Source organism: Micropterus salmoides, unplaced genomic scaffold, assembly GCF_014851395.1.
Source record: "Micropterus salmoides isolate LMB-PRFRI ecotype aquatic unplaced genomic scaffold, ASM1485139v1 Ms_hic_scaffold_16, whole genome shotgun sequence".
Classification (NCBI taxonomy): Eukaryota; Metazoa; Chordata; class Actinopteri; order Centrarchiformes; family Centrarchidae; genus Micropterus; species Micropterus salmoides.
In genome coordinates this window covers 22,497,606-22,517,223 of record NW_024040707.1, presented here as the reverse complement: position 1 = coordinate 22,517,223, position 19,618 = coordinate 22,497,606, and the positions used below count along the sequence as shown (strand labels likewise).

At 38.2% G+C, this 19,618-nt stretch overlaps 1 protein-coding gene across 3 annotated transcripts in view; it reads left to right on the top strand.

The window, feature by feature from the left end:
* acot7 (acyl-CoA thioesterase 7) overlaps positions 1–19,618 on the top strand; it is a 61,338-nt gene that overhangs the window by 23,083 nt on the left and 18,637 nt on the right. For all 3 annotated transcript variants that reach the window (XM_038723783.1, XM_038723784.1, XM_038723785.1), the window contains one exon: positions 15,282–15,398. In XM_038723783.1, coding sequence (XP_038579711.1) covers positions 15,282–15,398 — 117 coding nt within the window. The remainder of the gene's footprint in view (positions 1–15,281; positions 15,399–19,618) is intronic.

Genomic DNA, 19,618 nt, shown 5'->3' with positions numbered 1-19,618 from the left:
GCATGAAAACAAGCTGAGAGAAGAGGATGCAATTTTCTTCCATATTAAGCTGATCAGTGCGTCGGCATTTACCACTATTTAGACTGTCCAACCTTTGTACTCTCTATTAGCAGAAAGAATAGACTACAGACTGATGAGTTCAGTGTGAATTGTATATATTTGTCCATACAAGGACTCTGCATTACAAGGAAGCTGCATTGTAACAAGCTTGCAGGAAATATACTATAGGTCTCATGATTGGCTACATACATGTGTTTTCCACACCATGGCTGAACCTGCTTCAATCTGGAAAATAAACACACCCATATATATAACTCAAAGGGAGAGATGCAAAATAACAAATATCTAATACACTGACTTCACCAAAGCATGGATCGGTGAACTTTATTTGATATACACAGTATTTCAGATTGATGCAAAGCAAAATTTTACAACTGCTGTTTTATTCTAAGTTCAAATATAAAACCACATGGTATCACAGTATCTGTCATTTTCATACATGTGAAACAAAGAGCTCATGAACAGCATCAGGCTGTTTGGTATTCAAGGCAGGGACAGACCTCACGGCCTCAGTACAGTATGGATACTCTGCAGTGGAGAGGATGAAACAGAGACATCAACAGCAGAGAACACATAGAAAGGGGTTGAAAGACACAGAGGGTTGGGCTGAGGGAGAGAAATATATAGGACAAGACGATATCTACACAAAGAAGTTGAGGTAAGGAAAGAATCATCTGTAAGAAGTGAACATTTCATAATCACACACTGTACTATACAGAACACATTCATGTGTGTTTATATCTACCATCTCTTTCAGTGGTTTTACTTATGAATTGCACACAATGTTTGTCCAAGTTTAAATAGCCTTTGGCATTAACCCTGAGACTGTGTGTTGGTACAGCGTGTCCTGTGGGAACACAGCGGACGCACAGAATAAGAAAATACTGCTGAATTTAGTCCAAAGTGAAATGTCCTTGACAGAAATTTTTATGGCTTTTAGTGCTTATGTTCTGCTAAGTGAATGGATGAGGGTAGTGAGAATAGAAATGTGTCGTTAGGTTCTGTAATGCATCACATTTTTTGTGAGTGCGGGTGAATACTTGGCATTGTAGTGAGTGTATAACTGCTGAAATAATTGCTCGGCTTGTTGTAGTTTTGCGTTATTTGCATTGACAGCACTCTGTGCTGTTATGAGCATGGCTGTAATGGTGAAGAACAGAAAGACAAGGATAAAGCAGGAAATAGTCAACTAGAACAAGTAATAGAAAATAGAAGGCCTTTGTAACAGAAATTTATGGAGCTGATGCCGTTTCCAATTCTGTGCTTCACTGACAAGCTTGACGACTCATAGGCTTAAATAGTCCCTCTGTGACTCATTGTTTGACCTCATTAAAATTTCAGACATGGCTTATTCAGTCATCTTTAAGTTTAAAATACTATTTTTTATTATTTTGAAAAATGAAGCCCTAAAGGTACAATGTGTAAGATATGACCAGATTTGTTTGTTTAAACCATTCAAAAAATGAACTAAGATCATCATAAAGATCATCAACAAAATGTCAATTAGTAACAGTTCTGATGTTATGTCACATCTATGTATTGTGGTTTTTCGATAACTAATAGAGTTAGCATGCTAACAAGCTAGCCTGGGCCCATGCTGTCTCGTAATACCATTTTGAGGTGATAGTCCAATAGTTTAACTCCGGGCTTTCCCCTGTTTCAGCTGGGAGATGTATGCGAGGGTGAGTTTGCTACATTACACATTACAGGAAAATGTACTCCTACTGAATTCAAGTTTCTTCTACAACTATGCCTTGTTAACTCATTGTGAAACACACTTCAATCAAACTTGACACAAAACAAAGTAAAACTCACTGAAACCTTTCTGGTTAGTCTTTCCACTGTTCTAACAATGAGTTAGATGTGAAAATATTCTGGCTCTACATGCTGTTGCTGCCTTCCTGATGCTCAACCTCCTTCTTGATCCTCTCCCGCTTCATGCCTTTCTTGTCCTCACCTGAACCCGCCGTGTCTTTGTCGTCCCTGGAGTCAGAGTCCTGGTCAGAGCCGCTGTAAATCACCTTGGTACTGTATTAACTGGCCTCCGTTAGGCTCGCAGGCTGTGTTCGGTCCCGGTCCGGCCCCGGTCCAGCCATGAACCCTGTTCTGTTGCACGGCTAACTGAGCTAACTAGCTATCAGCAGTTAGCAGCAGTTATGACCTGATAGGTGATATGCTGTCACTTATTTTTGCATGTATTATTTTATCATGTGGAGAGTAGTCTCAATTGTTACACATTGTACCTTTAATAAATATCCAAAGATAAGATAAAAGCTTCTTGTTATTTTTTTGTTATTCCACCCATGCCCCCGCCTCTGGATTTAATACAGATTTCTAAAAACAAAGTTGACAAAGTACTGTAGAAATAATGGCAAAGCACTGGGCAAACAGTACAGAAAGCAGCAAACTATGATTAAAAGCAAGATAAACAATTCATTTAACGAGTGTAAATCCAGATTTGATGGTTTATCCACCCGTTACCAAAAATCTGGTTATCTGATGTCCCAAACAACATGAAAAAGCAAATCCTCACTGGAAACCATTCTGGCTGCATCTGTAACAAATCCAACATTTTATCAGCGCAGAACAGATGCTTTTTATCAGTCAAGGTATATTGTTTGTGGCAGGATATTCCTGTCTCACGCTGCCATTTCTATTGAGGTCAGCTATGTAAAGAGGCCATCAGAGAGACACCAGATAGTGAGGAAGAAAACAGAAGAGAGATGTTGACTGAGAGAGGCAATGAAAAGGAGATAGGACAGGACAGCAGGATGGGAGGATGAGGGAGCAGGGCGGGACAGATAAGTGTCGCACGTGTCATGGTTGCTTTTTTAATTTGGCAAGCTCGCTGAGAAATCTGTCCAATTAAAAATGAAATGTGGAACAAGCATGCGGGTAATTTAGAATACACACACACACACACACACACACACACACACACACACACACACACACACACACACACACACACATATAGACCGACGTTCTCTCTCCGTACATGCCATTGCTCATTAGGCAATGTTCCCTGTTGTTCACTGCTGCTGCTTTCACTACACTTATTTTGTTTACATAACCAAGTCAGGTCAGGCAGCCAGGGTGCTCGCTCTCACTTTCTGTCTAACTGTGTCTTACTCTCTCTCTCTCCCCCTTCTCTCAATATACTCTTGTTGGAGAAAAGCAACTGAGAAGTTGAAGAAGTCATACATCTTTTGTGGTGTGGTAAAGTGTCCTATTTAGCTTGAGCTTAAGGAGACATAAAGCACATACACAAACACATGGACATTCAAGAACACACATGCATGAATTATATATATATTGGAAAGGCACTGAATAATTTTCTCTATAAAACACCATCTCTTTAGGTCCTCTTAAATATTCCACCGACAAATCCTGACTGACTGACAGCAGATGATAATAGCAGGGCCAAAATGTGACATTACATCCATCCAGCCTGAGATTTAAAAATGATATCAGTGATGCTAATTCTAATACAATGTATTGTATTGTATGCGTTGTGTGGGCTCACATTTCTCATTTAGCAAGTCATTTTTCAAATATTTGTCTTCAAAAGGTAAATACATCCTGTTAATCACAATAAACTCTATTTTCCCACTTACTTCTTGTGGTATCAAACCATGCGGATAAATTAGGTTTTGAGATATCTGTCTCTGAGATTCGTGAACACAATTCATTGGAACAACTTTCTGCTGAAGAAATGTTTACAGTGAGGACTGTAGATGATCCAACATTTCAATTATTAAAATGTCTTTTTTTAATTACTTGAGTAGCACAATCAATTCCTTTTATTCCTATATATTGCTTTGGCAGCAGGCGTTTTAAAAACTTTAACACATACATGCACTGCTTGGCAGGTGCTTAGCAGCAGGAAAGGAGAATAGCCTGCACACTGTGTTAACAACATTTCTGATAAATACCCTAAATTTTTACAATGAGAGATGTTGTGAGTTCAAGGCCTGCAACTGTACAGTTGCTGCTCAAATGAAAGATACTTGATATGTAATAAAAGTCTCCTATGTGTTAAACGAAAGCCTGGAAATTTTCTAAATGCTGGAGTTCACAGGATCAGAAACTTCGACTTGAGCCCACCGCGATGCCCATTAACTCAATGTTCTTTTTTTTCGCTCTCTTACTTTCCTTCCTTTCTTTGTTGCTTTTTCTTTAGCGACTGCCCACCTCTCCTCATTATCTCATGCTCTCTCTTCCTCTCTCTTTACTCGCTCCACTCCTTCCCTCATGTTCTAAGGAAGTGTACCACCTGTTTCCATGGAAACAGCAGTTGATTGCCACAGGTGGACACCACTGCAGTCTTATTAAAACAAAGAAAGAAAGAAAAATCAAAATTACATACACAGTGTTAGATGTTGTGATGTGTATTTTGTGGTTAGTCTACTGAATTGGCCTCTTCTGAAGATTTGCTATTTAAAATACTTAAATACAAAAAAAGCATCGGCAAATGGTTGTCCGTGTGCGTACAAACATCACCAATTTATGTTTGCATTTGTGTGTTTTCTTTGGATGCACACTTGCTCACATGTATCTATGCATGTGAGAGAGAAGAGAAAATACAGATGTGCTTACAAAGTAGTTGATGAGCAAAGATTTAATGCAGGATGTGTGTGTGTGTGTGTGTGTGTGTGTGTGTGTGTGTGACAGAATTGAGCCAGGGATTGCCTGAGCACAGGGACACATCCATCACAGTGGCTCTTTATTATCTGCTCTCTGCCCTGATCTATGCTCAGTGGGTATATAAACATGTCACTGCCTGAGACAGAGGAATTCAGGGAGACAGGGATATGTCCACTGGAGCTTGTGTGATCGACCTTTGTAAGGAGTGTGTGTGTACGTGTGTGGATGGTTACCACTACTTCGAGCCATCTCTCCTCCAAAACCAACATTGATTCAGAAAGAAAATACTGAATCAGCTAGACTGGTGGAACCTTTTAGAGACTCAGGAGAAGAGTCTTTGACTATCGAGAGATCCAGGTGAAAACCAGGCTCCTACTAAAACAAAGCAGGTGTCAGAGCTTGAAACATACCACCAAATATGCCTTTGAATATTCTCTCACATGCGCTGGGAGGACAGACCCACAAATGTCAGCGTGCTTGAGGAAACAACTATTGACCATACTGCCACCACAACCATAAAGCTGTAGGAACATTAATGGTAGAGTGAATATTACTTCTTTAATCCCAAAGTGAAAGGGAGTTAAAGCAGCAGAATCACCCATAAGAATCACAAAACAATATAAAGAGGTACATAGTAATAAGTAATAAAAATGTATAAAAATGTTATACTGGTAATAACTGATACATAAATAAAAACTAGGACCATAAATCTCTATGTAAACAATGAGAGTACCTGGTAATACCTGGTTTGTGCAAGTCTAGTATATAGTGTATTGATATGGCATATGGCGTAGAGGCCTGGATAATCATTAGCAGATCTCAGAGCTTGAAACATAGTACCAAATATGCCTTTGAAAACATCCGCTGGGAGGACAGACCCACAAATGTCAGCATGCTTGAGGAAACAACTATTGACCATATTGCTACCACAATCATTAAAGCTGCAGGAAACTTGATCTACAATCAAGTTATGTCTATAAATAGGCTTTACACATGACATACTGTGCAAAGTACATGCATCATAGGATCTATGTAACTATCTAAAAGACATTTGAAGTTACAAAAAAAAGAACATTTAAAAAATCACCTTACTTCTAGAATTTGTGGTGCAAGCCCAAAGTCCAGGATGGTCGAGGGGTTTCAGTTATATGCAAGAAAAATCAGTAAAGGAAACTTGAATGTCTGAGCCAGAGGAGCTTTAATGACCCCAAACCAAAAACACAACAGAGCAGTCTCACCAGTCACCACGTTCAAACCAGTCATTAACTGAATGGAGAGTTTGTTTACTCGTGCTAAATGTTGACATAGAATCAATACAAGAGAGAAAAAACAACAGCTTTAACAACATGCACCAAATTGATTCAACACAACAACCCAAAGAATGGTGTAAAGAACCCTGTATTTCACTCTCTGTGTGGACAGGAGGAAACAGACACATAAGTTGAGTAGTACCAACAAGCTGTCAATTGTCTATCACTGTGAGGCATACTGTAAAAAATAATTGAGGAAACGGGAGGCTGAGTTTCCACAACATATTTGTAGTAAAAAACAGCAATCATATTTTTTTGTAGCAAATTGTATTTTTTCTAAATGCAGAAAATGGTCATCAGCAATGTGTTTTCTGCTCCTCAGCTGCACATGCATCCTCTGTTGTTTGTAAATAGGAAACTAGTCTGATTCGGGTTTGTCTGCAAAGTAACATGGTCTTCATGTAATGATGCAGGCATATAGCTGGAGGCATAGGAAGCTGAATGATTAAGGGCTCACAGAGCTGCACAAATAGCCTGGAACATATTTATCATTTGTATCAAGACATTTAGTCAATCATTGTGGTCAGGGGATCTAAAATTTGTAAAGATACCCCAAGTAGCCTACACAGCATAGGTTACGTTACTTAGGTTTAAGACTTAGGTTTGAATTCAGGTTTAGATTTGGAAAATTAATTTGCAGGAGCCGATGACCTTTACCATCACAGCCAGAGGTGCATTTTAACTGAAATCCCTTTATCTGACAGAATTTCCATTACAGGAATTATGTCTCAGTGATTTTCCCAGGCCTGTGGTGTGCATGGAGCTTACAGTTTAACAGTAACCATGACAGTGCTCGCTTCTAATTTGCAGAACTTAAAGCCACGCACCAATTCGTTAAGGTGTTTAGTAAAGCATACCACAGCTGGAATAATACAATATACCAAATATATGCAGCTTATGGGACTTTCCATGAAGATGTGGGTGGCTTGCTGCATGGCAGTAATGTTAACAGGAGCTGTTTCTATAGTAACAACTCATTAGGAGGCAGTTTGAGTCATTTGATACTGTCCACTATTAAAGCACTTGTTGGGCAGGGGATGAGAAGGACAGAAAGAGAAAGGGAGGGGTGGACAAAGGTAGGCCAAGGGCAAGAACAGGGAACAGAGGGCAGTACTAGAGATTCAAAGATGGAAGGAGTAAGTTTAGGAAGAGATGAGAGAATATGTGAGAGAGGCAGAGGTCACGCATGCTTCGCTGTCGATATCTTTTGGTCTTGCACTCTCTCCTCCTTACATCAGTGGGTGCCTTACAAAGTTTGCCATGTCTAAGCTAGTTCTAATTAAAAGGGCTTGAAGTTAGTAGACAGGGTTGATGGGTGACAAGAGCTGCCTGGAAGACTCCCCTCATTGTTCTCATGCCTGCTGCTGATGTGACAGCATTGTGCGAGAAGATTTGGGGAAATCATCAAAAGGAATCTAATCACAGATGTATTCTTCCCGGTGGCCAACTGGGCTGTACTAGGGACTTGGTTACTAATTGCCCTTTTTTCCCCATTTGGAGGGAGCTGTCTTTCCTCTTCATACAAACCAACTCCACCCCACCCAACCCCCACTCTGCATTCGAGTTCCCACCCTACGGCAAAGGGAGAGTCATAGTGTGCCATGTCACCCTGTGAATGTGTAACGCCAGGCCCAGGGCTGTCTTGGCCTTGCTTGTCCTCATTTGCAGTCTCACATTGAGCCTCACTTCAACCTTTTACATCGACTGTACAAGGAGAGTTTTTTTTTTGCAGGAGTTGCATTAACAGTTCCACTGATGGTAGTGATTAATAAAGACAAGCATCTCTGATACTGAAGGACAGTACAGTCTTCCGCTTGATCTAGCCCGACATTTTAGTCACAGATTTCTAGTGCACCGGATAAACTGAATATCCAACACAATCTCATTCTCTCTTTTGTGAAATGAACATGAATCAGCGCTTCCTTGGAACCCTGGTAGAAATAAATGCTATATGTCTACAATATGCAATTTAGCACATGCCACATGGGGCTAGTAAATAAGGATATAAGGCAAGGTCAGCAGCCGACATTGAACAACAATGGCAGGAAGTTTTGAAAAGAAACAAATGGTGCTTGTCCGCAGTTACCTGCATTTATGTAATATGTCTTGCTGCTGCAGCTTTTTCTGCCGCTATTAACAACAGTAACAATATTGCAACCTCCCAGAGTTTAATCATTTTTATTAACATTGTGCAAAATCAGAAGTTGACAAGGCAGATGTTCCCCGTGTTGGCCATGAATGATTCATCCCTGATCTGCCACCTAGTGGATATACTTTTGAATATTCCAGGTACACACGGGCACCTGTGTGACCAGTGATGCATGCCTTGCAGTGCCTGTCTACATGAATGTGTTGTTAAACGCAAGTATATAAGGCCTTTTAAGCAGGTAAGATTAGACAATTATACGATCATCTGAAATTTAAAGGGTTTTGTGTTAGTAGATGTCTTGTGTGCAGGATGTTTACATATTGCATTATGTTTAGAGGGAACAAGAAAAAGGTTAAGATTAGGCTGTTTTTCTTCTCTTGAGGATTAACATTTGAAACCTGTATTAATCAATTGTTGGCCACTTGGGGTAAGAAGAACTCAGAACAGCTGCTGCTTTACACTTTCAAGAGACAGAGCAAAATTTAATTTGAGTTAGGTTTTGTCCACCTGACAGAAATCACATATTAACTGTCCTTTTAGCTGTGCTGTGTACCAGCTCTTGAGGAACAAATCTGGCTGTTAAACTGCTACATGTTCTACTTTCTTGACCCCAACAGTGGGTTTTCAGAGGATTTTTGCTGAAAATGGCTGCCTGCTGTTGGAAACTATGAGACTGAACCACACAGTAATATGTACAAAATCAAAACATTGAGCTAAGAGAGGTTAAAAAGCGCACAGAACTGCAAAGTTGGGGGGATAATTCTCTGTGGGTTTGTGACTGTGAGTGACCCCTTTCACGTTACATGTAGACTCGATTCATTGTTAGTCTAGAAAATATTGATTGGGGGAGTTTTAGTTAAGGTAACAAAAAGTAAAACTGGGTGAAGATTAGCATATGGTTTAGAAAAAGTGAACATTGCACTTATAGTTAAACCGTTCTTGCCATAATTTGGTGCTTGAACTAAGGTTTGAGTAGGAGGACCTGTACGCTATCTACATTCTACATTACGCTAATCTTAAATTCAGACCACAACGCACTACATCCATATTAGTCCTTCATTTCCCTTTGACAGTTTAATGAAATGTTCATATTCCTCTCTGAAATGAGTAGACATCTGCATTCACATACAGTTGCTGTGCTGCTGACGATGAAGTATGCTAAAGACCCATTTTGGGGAATTGCTAAAGCTTTTTCCCACAATGTGACAAGTACGGAGAGAGGAAAAATAAGCAACTAAATTCCAACAATTTAGATAATGAAAACCTTTATCAGTTACTGTGTATAATTGCCTCTCAGCTCTGCCATCAGAACTAACTAAAGTTTCAACACCCAAACTTGGAGCTTTTTACTGCTTATAGCTACTCTAGGCCGTGGGAAGTCTTTAAAGGAGTGTGGTACAGTGAAGAACATGAGAGCTGCTAACACTAGGGAGCCGGGGAACAAGACCACAGGAGCCCACTTAGTCTCAAAATCCCTTCAAAATTCACAGTCCGAACCGCAAATAACCAAGTCATCAGTACATTTCTATTTATTCTTTTCTTACAAAGTTACAAAGTTCATGGCATGTCATAAAAGAATCTGCTTGACTGTTGGAGTCTAGCCATTTAGCACATTAGCATTCAGTTCATACCCGCAGCATGCTGAGCGGGGCTTTCTCTCCGTCCCTAATGATTCCTTTATTTACATCAGATGACCTCCTAAAGATCGTTTCATTCTGATAAGAGCCCTGATTCCATTTCAGTGAAACAGAATAAAAATGTAATCTCATTCTTACCATGTAATATTCGCAAATGGAAGAACAAATTAGATGAAATCCCCAAAATGCAGGGTCACTTTGTTTTTAGGATTAATATCATCAGAGTTTATCAGCTGATGACTTCTGCTACTAGAGCTGCTATTTTGTGCCAAGGCTGTGAGATGAAGACAAAAAACAATTATATTTCTGTAGAAAAAGGCAATATATTGTTTTGCAGCTTAGTTAGCTCAGTTAGATCATCTTATTAAATGCTACATTTAGATTTATTGTGTAATTATTTAATAAAACTGTACTGTTATGGATCTAGTAGGAACAGTAAAAGAATATATTATTTTTACAAACTGAAATTAAATGCCTTGATGTTATTTTAAAAGCAAGCAATTCAATCATGTAATTTAATACAACATATTTCTCTGAAAAAGCGAATGGCTGTTGCTTTTGTAAGCACCTGCTTAAAGAATATATGATTCCGACTGCTGAACTTAACTCCGTCTATCTTACCGGCCACTTTAATAATCCGAGCCAGGACATTTTTCTCTTTGGTACCAAGGTTGCCATACAAGCAGATGATAGAAAATGAAATGACAGATTCAATGAACCATGTTAGTCCCATAGACAGTGCAATTCAGTAGTAACAATAGGGAATTAGGCTTCATGCCTCAGTTAACACTTTTGGAGTTGATTAAAGAAATTGATAACGTAACACTACAACATATGAATGTTAGTATTCATATTCTAGATTGAATAATGGTCTTAAAATGTAACTTTGTCCTCTTTAAACCTACAGTAAAAGATTTTTTACACACACCACACCACTGACATATCACTTTTTAAGGTGACATTGAGAATATGTTAAAACATTTTTTGCTATTAACACAGATACAGAGAAACAATAGTCTTAATTTGGAGTTGTGTGTATGTCTACCATGTAAGTCCTTTAATGACTTACAATGATGTTTTAGATCTGTTTTGGTCTCTGCCAACTCCTGAAGGAAATAGCTCTGCCTCTTTAGCTATTAAATGCTCCACTATGTTCACCAGCTAGGTGCTAACTTTATCTGTCTGTCATTTGGTGCTATGCAGGTTGAGGGATTTTAAAAATTGCTGCCTGCTGTGTCTGATAACAGTACTGATGATAGTGGTGAGAGTCAACTAAAACAATTAGCTATAAGTTGCTATAAAGGCCCGTATGAGGGGAACAGTTGGCTGGTTGATAATTCTCTCTGGGTTCATCAGTATCAGTGACCCTTTCACATACAAGTAGTCATCTGATCCTTTCTTAATATAAAAAGAGTGATTATAGCAGTATACAGTGTTATATACAAACTGGCTTTGTTATAGCACCCATTAGCTCCCATCCCAAATTATATAAGTTTGACATTTCCTCTCTGCTCACTGTCACTGTTCTTGAAGTCATCGTAGTTCATGGATGTGTTTCATGTAGGGTGTCTTTAAATTTAATTGAAATGTTTAGCGCCATGTAAATGTTTACGTTCAGTTTCATCATCCTGTCAGGTCAAGATCCATCTCCATTAAGTGTTACATGCTCAGACACGACCAGTGCAGGCTTTGAATAGCAGCAGCCTGCTGTGCCTTATACCCGGGGGAAATTTTCAATCTTAGGTGAGATCCCATCAATTTTCACAACATAGGGGAGATGGGGAAAAATACAAGATGGGTTTTGGATAAGGCCTCGCAACAGGCTTAATAGAAGGATTGATATCTTTCCATGGCCACAGTCAGAGAGTGTTTTTAATGGCTATACTTCCCTGATCAACAGGGTTTTGGTTAGAGTTAAACGTGATGGAGCAAAAGATCTCTCACTTTCACACTGCTTGGCCTGAGTTTAACCACATACTTACACATTGAAGTCAGAGCTGGCTGAAATATCATGTTGCAAATTTAAGGGCATTTTTTTTATACCTCTAAGAAAGTTTAGCTTGGACTGAAAAAATAAATTTACTTTACAAACTAAATCTTAGTACATTATTGTAATACTGTATTATCAGCAAAATAAAACGTAAGTAATGCTCTGGCCATTTGGACTAAGAGAATGTCAAAGTAATAGCATGTTTAATTCTTAAACTTAGCGGGCACTTTTACAGTGAAAGCTGTATTTCGGAACAAGCAGTACATTCTGTTTGTACTCCCACACATTTGTCATAAATAGAGTCGCGCAGTGTAGATGATAGGAACCTTTGGGAGACACACCAGCCATCAGTAAGCCCACTTATTGATTTTTGGTTGCATGAGAGATACAAAAAGCAATTCAGAGGGAACAACTGGGGGCAACTGGAGTGTGTGGTAAAGGGTTTGAATATCTTTAAATGAGCATACGGTCACAAACACATTACACATGCACACACACTTTCTCCGAGGATGAGAAACAGATGCCACCCTCTTCCTCACTTCTCTCATCTCCAACCCACCCACTCCATACAAGATGTCCCACTTTCTGTGAGAAGCCACAAACAAATGTTTCCTTCACACATGATACAAGCTGCTCTGTAAAGTTTTTGATGATGGATTATTTTATGTGTTCTCACATCTTAATTGTGATTACACAAAATGTATCTTTGCAGTATCAAATACTATAGTCTGTAAATACCTGTAGGTTTGAAAGGTAGATGTGAAGCGCTTTGTAGTTTAATTTTTCACCCACACAGCCTAGATTAATTTCCCTCACAATCGATTCCCAAAGTTTTCTATAGCAGGGTATAAATGATCAAACAGCAGCAACTGTAGCGACTTTTGTAGCGTTTGCTAAGCCACAACTTAACATTAGTTACATTACTTTCTGTGTTTCGTTGTTTGCTCTGTATCATGGTATTTGACATGGTGTTGGATTTCTCCAGGATCATTTACTCCACCTTTAAAGTCACAATAAGTCTGACTTTCTTCTCACAGTTTTGACTTTACTTACAAGCACCATATTCTTGTCAATATTATGCTAAATATTGTGAGTAACTGTAAGTGTTTCAAGAATACTGAACCACAGACCAAGAAGTCCTCATAACTAAACAACATGATTCAGTGTTCTTCAAAATGACCCAAATGATTATTTCAAAAACCCTTCTAACTGTGTGAAACTGGACTTTGTGATCTGCTACCTATGGTGATGGACTGGTCAAGTTTAGATAAGTAAAACTGCATGGTTAAGGTTAGAGGGAAAGATTACCCTAATTTATACGAATAGTCATATTTTGAAAAATGCACTTACTTGCTTTTTTGTGAGAAGAGAAAATTGATAGTTGATACCACTCTTATGCTTTTTCCTGGTTGCCAGGCAACCTCATGTTGATGCCAATCAGGAAGTTACTATAGTCAATCACAAAGACACATAAAACAACAAAGTGTCTTTGCAAGGTGTCTTCTTCTTTTATACTCTGGTTATTATAAGAAGAATGTTAGAAATCTTCCCATTTTGTCGAGGTCTGGACTAGTGTGTGACAGGTAGAGGACCCAAATGCAGGACACAGGAGTAGGCAGATGCAGTTGGTGATATTTTATTCATGGGAGCAAACTGAGGAACACAGGCTTATTTGCAGACTCCAAACGAAAAGAGTCCTTCAACAAAAACTTAATCCAAAAATCCAAATGACCAGGCAGGTTAGAAGCAGGAGACAACACAACACATGAGACAAAGCACAACAAGCTACAACTATTCAACACAGACTGAACAGCACACAGACATTAAATACTAAGGCAAACGTGTGGGGCGGGAAAATAAAACAGGTAGCATAGATCACATCAAGGTAAAAAACAGAACAGGAAGCGAAACTTAGAAACAGACAGCAAACGTAGACAACTTCAGAATAAAACAGGAAGCCAGGAAAGACACAGACACATGGAGTGAACAGACAGGACACATATAGTATAATGTAATAATATACCAAAACTAAAATGCAGAAACACATGAGCACACGGACAAAACAGATTGACTAGTGGACCAAAACCAGAACAAATGACAACGGACCAGGGTGAAAGAAACAGAACCAAACCATGATACAATTAACACAAATAATTAAATAAGCGTATTTCTCAAAATGACTAGCTATTCCTTTAAAGGAAAACAGCATCGGTCTCTTGTTTCAAAGTAACATACTTTGTACACACATACACCAACTGACTTATGCAGGCATAGTTATTGAACATTCACATTCACAACACAGTAGTTGAGTTAGGGTTCTTTTGCTTTTGTTCTGTGTGAGCTCACCAAACATAATTCCTATTTTGAAACACGATTTGTCGGCTGAGAGCTTGTTGGAAGTCTATTGAAATGTTTCTTGTTGGCACATAGCTGATACTGTCAACAGTGGACTAATGAGTATGAATGAGAAGCTAATGTTAAGGAAATGGCAGTGAGATTCATTCATAATTTAGCTTTTGGTTAATAGTTTTCTAATTTCATCAGGAAACCCATTAGCTTTTACTTCAAACTATCCCATCTCAGTGAAAAAGTGTCTCGAGCACGACAGAGAATCACACCAACTTAATGACTACATTTATCCTTACAGGCTTGTTTTGATTTCAGAGAAATCAATTGTGACTTTTCACTGGTGATGACAGGAGTGCAGTATGCCACAAGTTGCTGTTTGAAAATGAGAAGTACAAGTGCACAATCATAGCTTAAGTTCAGCATTAGTTCATTCTTGACCTTGGTAATTGCAGCTGGCAAAGCAATTTCAAGGGCGACGTACTGGCGCGTTCGAGAGCTTTCAACTTTATCAAAGGCTTTTTTTTTCATTGTAAATTTAACAGGGACAAGGCAATACATTTATTGCATTAGATCTGCATCTGTATCTCCAGATTGTATCTGCCTAATCTGTCCTGTATGTTCAGGCTTTTCAATAAGAATTTGAAAACTAATAAGATAATTGTGTTTTATTGATGGAACTTGTTGGTTGAGTGGGGAGTGCTTGTCTCCTGTGTCAGAGCTACTTTTGCAGTTATCAGTGAAACAAATCAATGAAAATACTGGAGGCTATTTTGCGATATTATGTTACATATACAAGACAGACTTTGTGTTAAGGTAATATTTTCAAAACTAATCACAGTAATATTTTTTTTTTTGGTGTAGCAAATTGTAAAGTATCTGTTACGAAAGGATACGATATTAATACGAAGACAATTTGATGATTATAAATAGTGGAGAAGGGGTAGGATTAAAAAAAGTATCATTCATGTATCATTTCTACATGTTCAAAATAAAGCCTTCACCTATTCAACAAAGAATAAAACAAAAAAATAAATTCAACAAGAAAAAAAAAAGTATTAATCTTCCGATATGGATGAACTGTATGTCTTATGAAAGTCAAACTATGTTTGTATGTGTGTGTGTATGTATGTGTGTAACAGGTGTGACCATGAAGCTGATGGATGAGGTCGCCGGCATTGTGGCAGCTCGGCACTGCAACACTAACATTGTCACTGCCTCTGTGGATGCCATCAACTTCCATCGCAAGATCAAGAAAGGTGAGGATGACGTATAGAATACACTCAAGAGCTTTAAGTCACTGATACATAAAAATGGCCAGATGTTGAAGGATATGTACGTCTCTGGAACATGTACTGCAGTGTTGGTAAGAGGCTGCTGTGTTTCATGATGCTGCTTTTCTTTTACTATTGCCTCTTGCCTATTAACGAACTGCACTCTCTAAAACCCAATTATGCAATAATATGGGAAAACTCTATAAAGTCAGCCTCAGACAGTGCTGTTTTAAATTGGGCCAGCAAACATTAACAGTTGTCACACTGTTGCTAATCAAGACCAGTTGTGTTTTGTAGGCCTGCCGCTGCACCCGGAAAACACAATGCTTTTACGATTTAACTATTTTCCATTACCAAGCTTTGTCTCTGAGCTGTTTTCCTCACTGTTAAAGTCAGACATCATTTATACTGTATTTGCCACAACACTTCTCAGACCGTGAGGTCGAGATTTCCACATGCACGACTTCTAAGCCTCTTATTTTAAAGTTCGTTAAAGGATTTTAACAACATCATTATCCACTTAGCCTTTGACATTTTAATGGAAGAAAAAAAGTGTACACTCACATTGTATCCACACATTCATACTGCTTTTCCATTCTGAAAGTTGAACCCTGGGTTAAAAGTTTTATTGGCAGCACAGTTTGGATAACACTGTTAATCCGATGTGCTTGAGTGTCAGGACAGTTCCAAAATCCAAGAAGGAAAAAACATACTCTCTTGCAGATACACACCCACAGTGTGTTAGAGTTAAACATACTGTACATGTTTCTTAGCTGACTTGTAATGTAATGAATAATTAAATATTTTACCCCTGAATAGGACTACTTTCTTCTCAACAAAGCTTTTGCCTGCCTAGTTGGCCTATTGTGCTATATGTTGTATTTCATACCCCATTTCTCTATGATTTTTTCTCTGTATCTTCACTGTAAACTGAGAATCACAAGCTCTTTTACCTGAGAGAAACAGTTTTAACTCCTCGTGAATATGACTTGAGTAGTTAAGATGAAATGCTTTTGAAACAATGTTTAATAAATACTGTTATTTATAAAATACTGTGAAAATGGACAAACAACATTTTGACAGTAAAATTGTGGACCATAAAACTTGTGGTTAATTAATTACAAAAATTTTGTTACTACAGTTTGGCCATTTGTCTCGTTCATTAGTCTTTTTGTGGAATCTAAATATGTCAAAAGTGACTGAAAGCAGATTCTTCAAAGTGGTGTAGAACAGGGTAATACATTTATGGGTTACAGTTTGTCTCGGCTCTGTGTCTGTGTAATCTGTTCATGTGCTGGAGATGATGTGATCCAGACCTCCAGTGCTAACATTCAGATGTTATGATTACCTCTGGATATGTTGTAAACAATGGACCAGCTACATCTATCTCCACTGTTGAATTATGAAGTGGTAAGAAATTATTTATACTTCACAGCTCAGCACAACTGTGTCTGCTGTAAGTTTACGTAATTTACAGTACATGTATTTTCAGATCCAGGTGACTTAATCCAAGCAGGGAAATTCACTCATTTCAAGATAGTTTTTTCAAGGAGGCCAGAGTAAAGATGATGTGAAGGAGAGGACCTTTAAAACATGTACAACACCTTTCTGGGAGTTTCAGAACCAGAAAATGGAGAAGTACAGATTTGTTGAGATCCATGTCCATGTCTTGCAGCAGCTTCTTGTTGCTACAATGTGACATGAGTGTTAAGTCACCAGTAGATTTCCAATTTTGCTTAAGGTGGTCAGACAAAAACTTAAGAAAAATGCTTAGGAAAATAATGGTCAAGGATCAAAATAAAAAAGCCACCCAAAAAAACGCACCTGGATCTATTTTGTCATTTTAGGGCATGCTTTTTAGTTAATTATATTCTACAACCAATGTTTAACAATCACACATGGAGAAATCAATTCAAGTTTAGAAAAGCAACAGAATATTCCACTGATAGCAGCTGCCTTGATGTTGTCATTGTCTAATAGAAGATTAAGTATCTAACTTTACCCAACTAAAACACAAAATCACAATATATTTCAAATGCTTTGCAGTAATTTTATTTTACCTTTCCTATAGGATGAAAGCCAATTCCGGGTCAGTTTTGTTTCCCAAAAGAAAGCTGAGGTCTCTTTATGACTCTTTTCCGATGTTGATCCTTACTTGGAGTTTGTGTTGTGCTGGGAGCAAGTAATATTTTTGTGTTAGCGGACTCCATTTCATTAGCTGTGGTGTTGTTGCTTTATGTAGTTCAAAGTTCAGAGTTCAGAATCAGTAGGCAAGAGGCTTGGGAGTGGAGAACAGTATCAGTATCAGAAGGTGCGTATCGAAACTTTGCCATAAACAATAAGAGTATGAGAATGTTTAACTAAGGCATATGCCATGCAGACATATGGGAAGGGGACCACACACCAGCAGACACACAGACAAAATGAACATTATATACAATGAGATGGGAAGTTAAGACCCAGAACATTAAACAGACCTTTGTCAATGTCTGTACATGGCTAATGTGAAGGATGTTCCGATCATGTTTATGAGTTTTTGTAGGTCATGCTGTGTCCACTTAACTAAATGCACAGATGTTCTCTCACATGGGGTGCAGCTGCAAAATCACTGTGAATTAATTGCTGAGTTAACTGAACAAATTAGAAAGTCATCTCTTCCGAGAACTCTTCCTCTTATAACACCTCTAACTCCTAACCTCTAACATGCACTTCCTGTGCCCTTCTTCATCTATCCCCTACAATTATCTTGTATTGATTGCACTTTTTGTTTTGATTGCACTTTTTTGTGAACTCTTACTTCCTTCCCTAGGTATTTACCCCATTGATGTGATATGTACTATGAGCTCTTACTAGTATTTATTGCTGCTCTTACTAATATGTATTGTCAGTTGTAGATCTGTATTTGATCTGTTGATGCTTGTATGTTGTTCCTCATATGTAATTCGCTTTGGATAAAAACGTCTGCCAAATGAGTAAATGTAAATGTAATTGCATTTACCATTAACATATGCAATTAAAAAACTATTATTTAAAAAATAATATAATTAGCATTAAATTAAGCAATTAAGATTGAATTAATGTGTTATTGTTACTGTTTGCTATTCCATTTACTAATGTGTCTTCCTATGATATTCCGTCTCACACCTCATTTGTCACCTAATTTACTGTTTACTATTTCTGCTTTTTTTCCCCAACACTTAAAGCTGTCAAAAGACCTGTTAAGCTTCAATAGGTCTCCTGATGTACAGTAAAAACATTCACAGTGTGCAATGCAAACAGTTTGATGAGGTCCAATATGTTGAAATGCCATTTTGATTTGCTGGTTTTCTTAGATTGTGTGTTCAGTGCTTGCACTATATGGTTATCTTGTCTGTAGCACTTTGCCTTTGCATGTTTTTAGATGAAATGCAGTCTTGTGCATTGTATAGATGTCTATAATATTTTGAAATGTTCACAAATTCTCTAATAATGCTTGATGTAAGACTTCCAAACTATCACAGGCTGTGTGAGAGCTAATGCTTCAATGTCATACTGAAATGAAATCTATGTTGAGAGGGTGATTTTACTTTGCAATGAAGTATGGCTAGTCAACCTTAGTGTCTCTATTCTGAGTGAAGCTGAGACACTACGTTGAGTCTTTTAAACTATAGAAAATGGCTGCACTCATGATACAGCTTGTGAGTCACATGTTTATTAGTGCATTTTCTTGTTTTTCGCCTACACAGTGAAGCGTTTGATTTTTCCCCCTAACCACAGACTTTGTGAAAAGTAAAGGACTGCAATGCCGTACTGGACAATAATGTGTATTATTTGGCAGTGTGAAATAAGTCAGTGAGATGCTGGCCATTGATGTATCACAGGAGTGTTCAGTCACTGCTCTTCTCCATTATCCAATACCGAAAAAATGCCCAGTGGTACAAAGAATGAGAAGAAAGGCATAAAACTTCAAAAGGTGAATGTTGGATGAAAGGAGATTTCAGGGAGAGAGAAGGGGGTATTAAAGGTGAGAGAGAAAGTTTGAGATAAAGAATTAAAGGGAAAAGTGCTGCATAATGAATAATCAAAACGATGTTCACTGACAAAATTTTATTTCATTGATCCCGCATGATTTGAACACACCTGACACTATGTATTATTCGCTCAAATTAGCAGTCAAATGTATTTGTACAGCCCAATATCACAATCACAAATCACGAATCACAAAT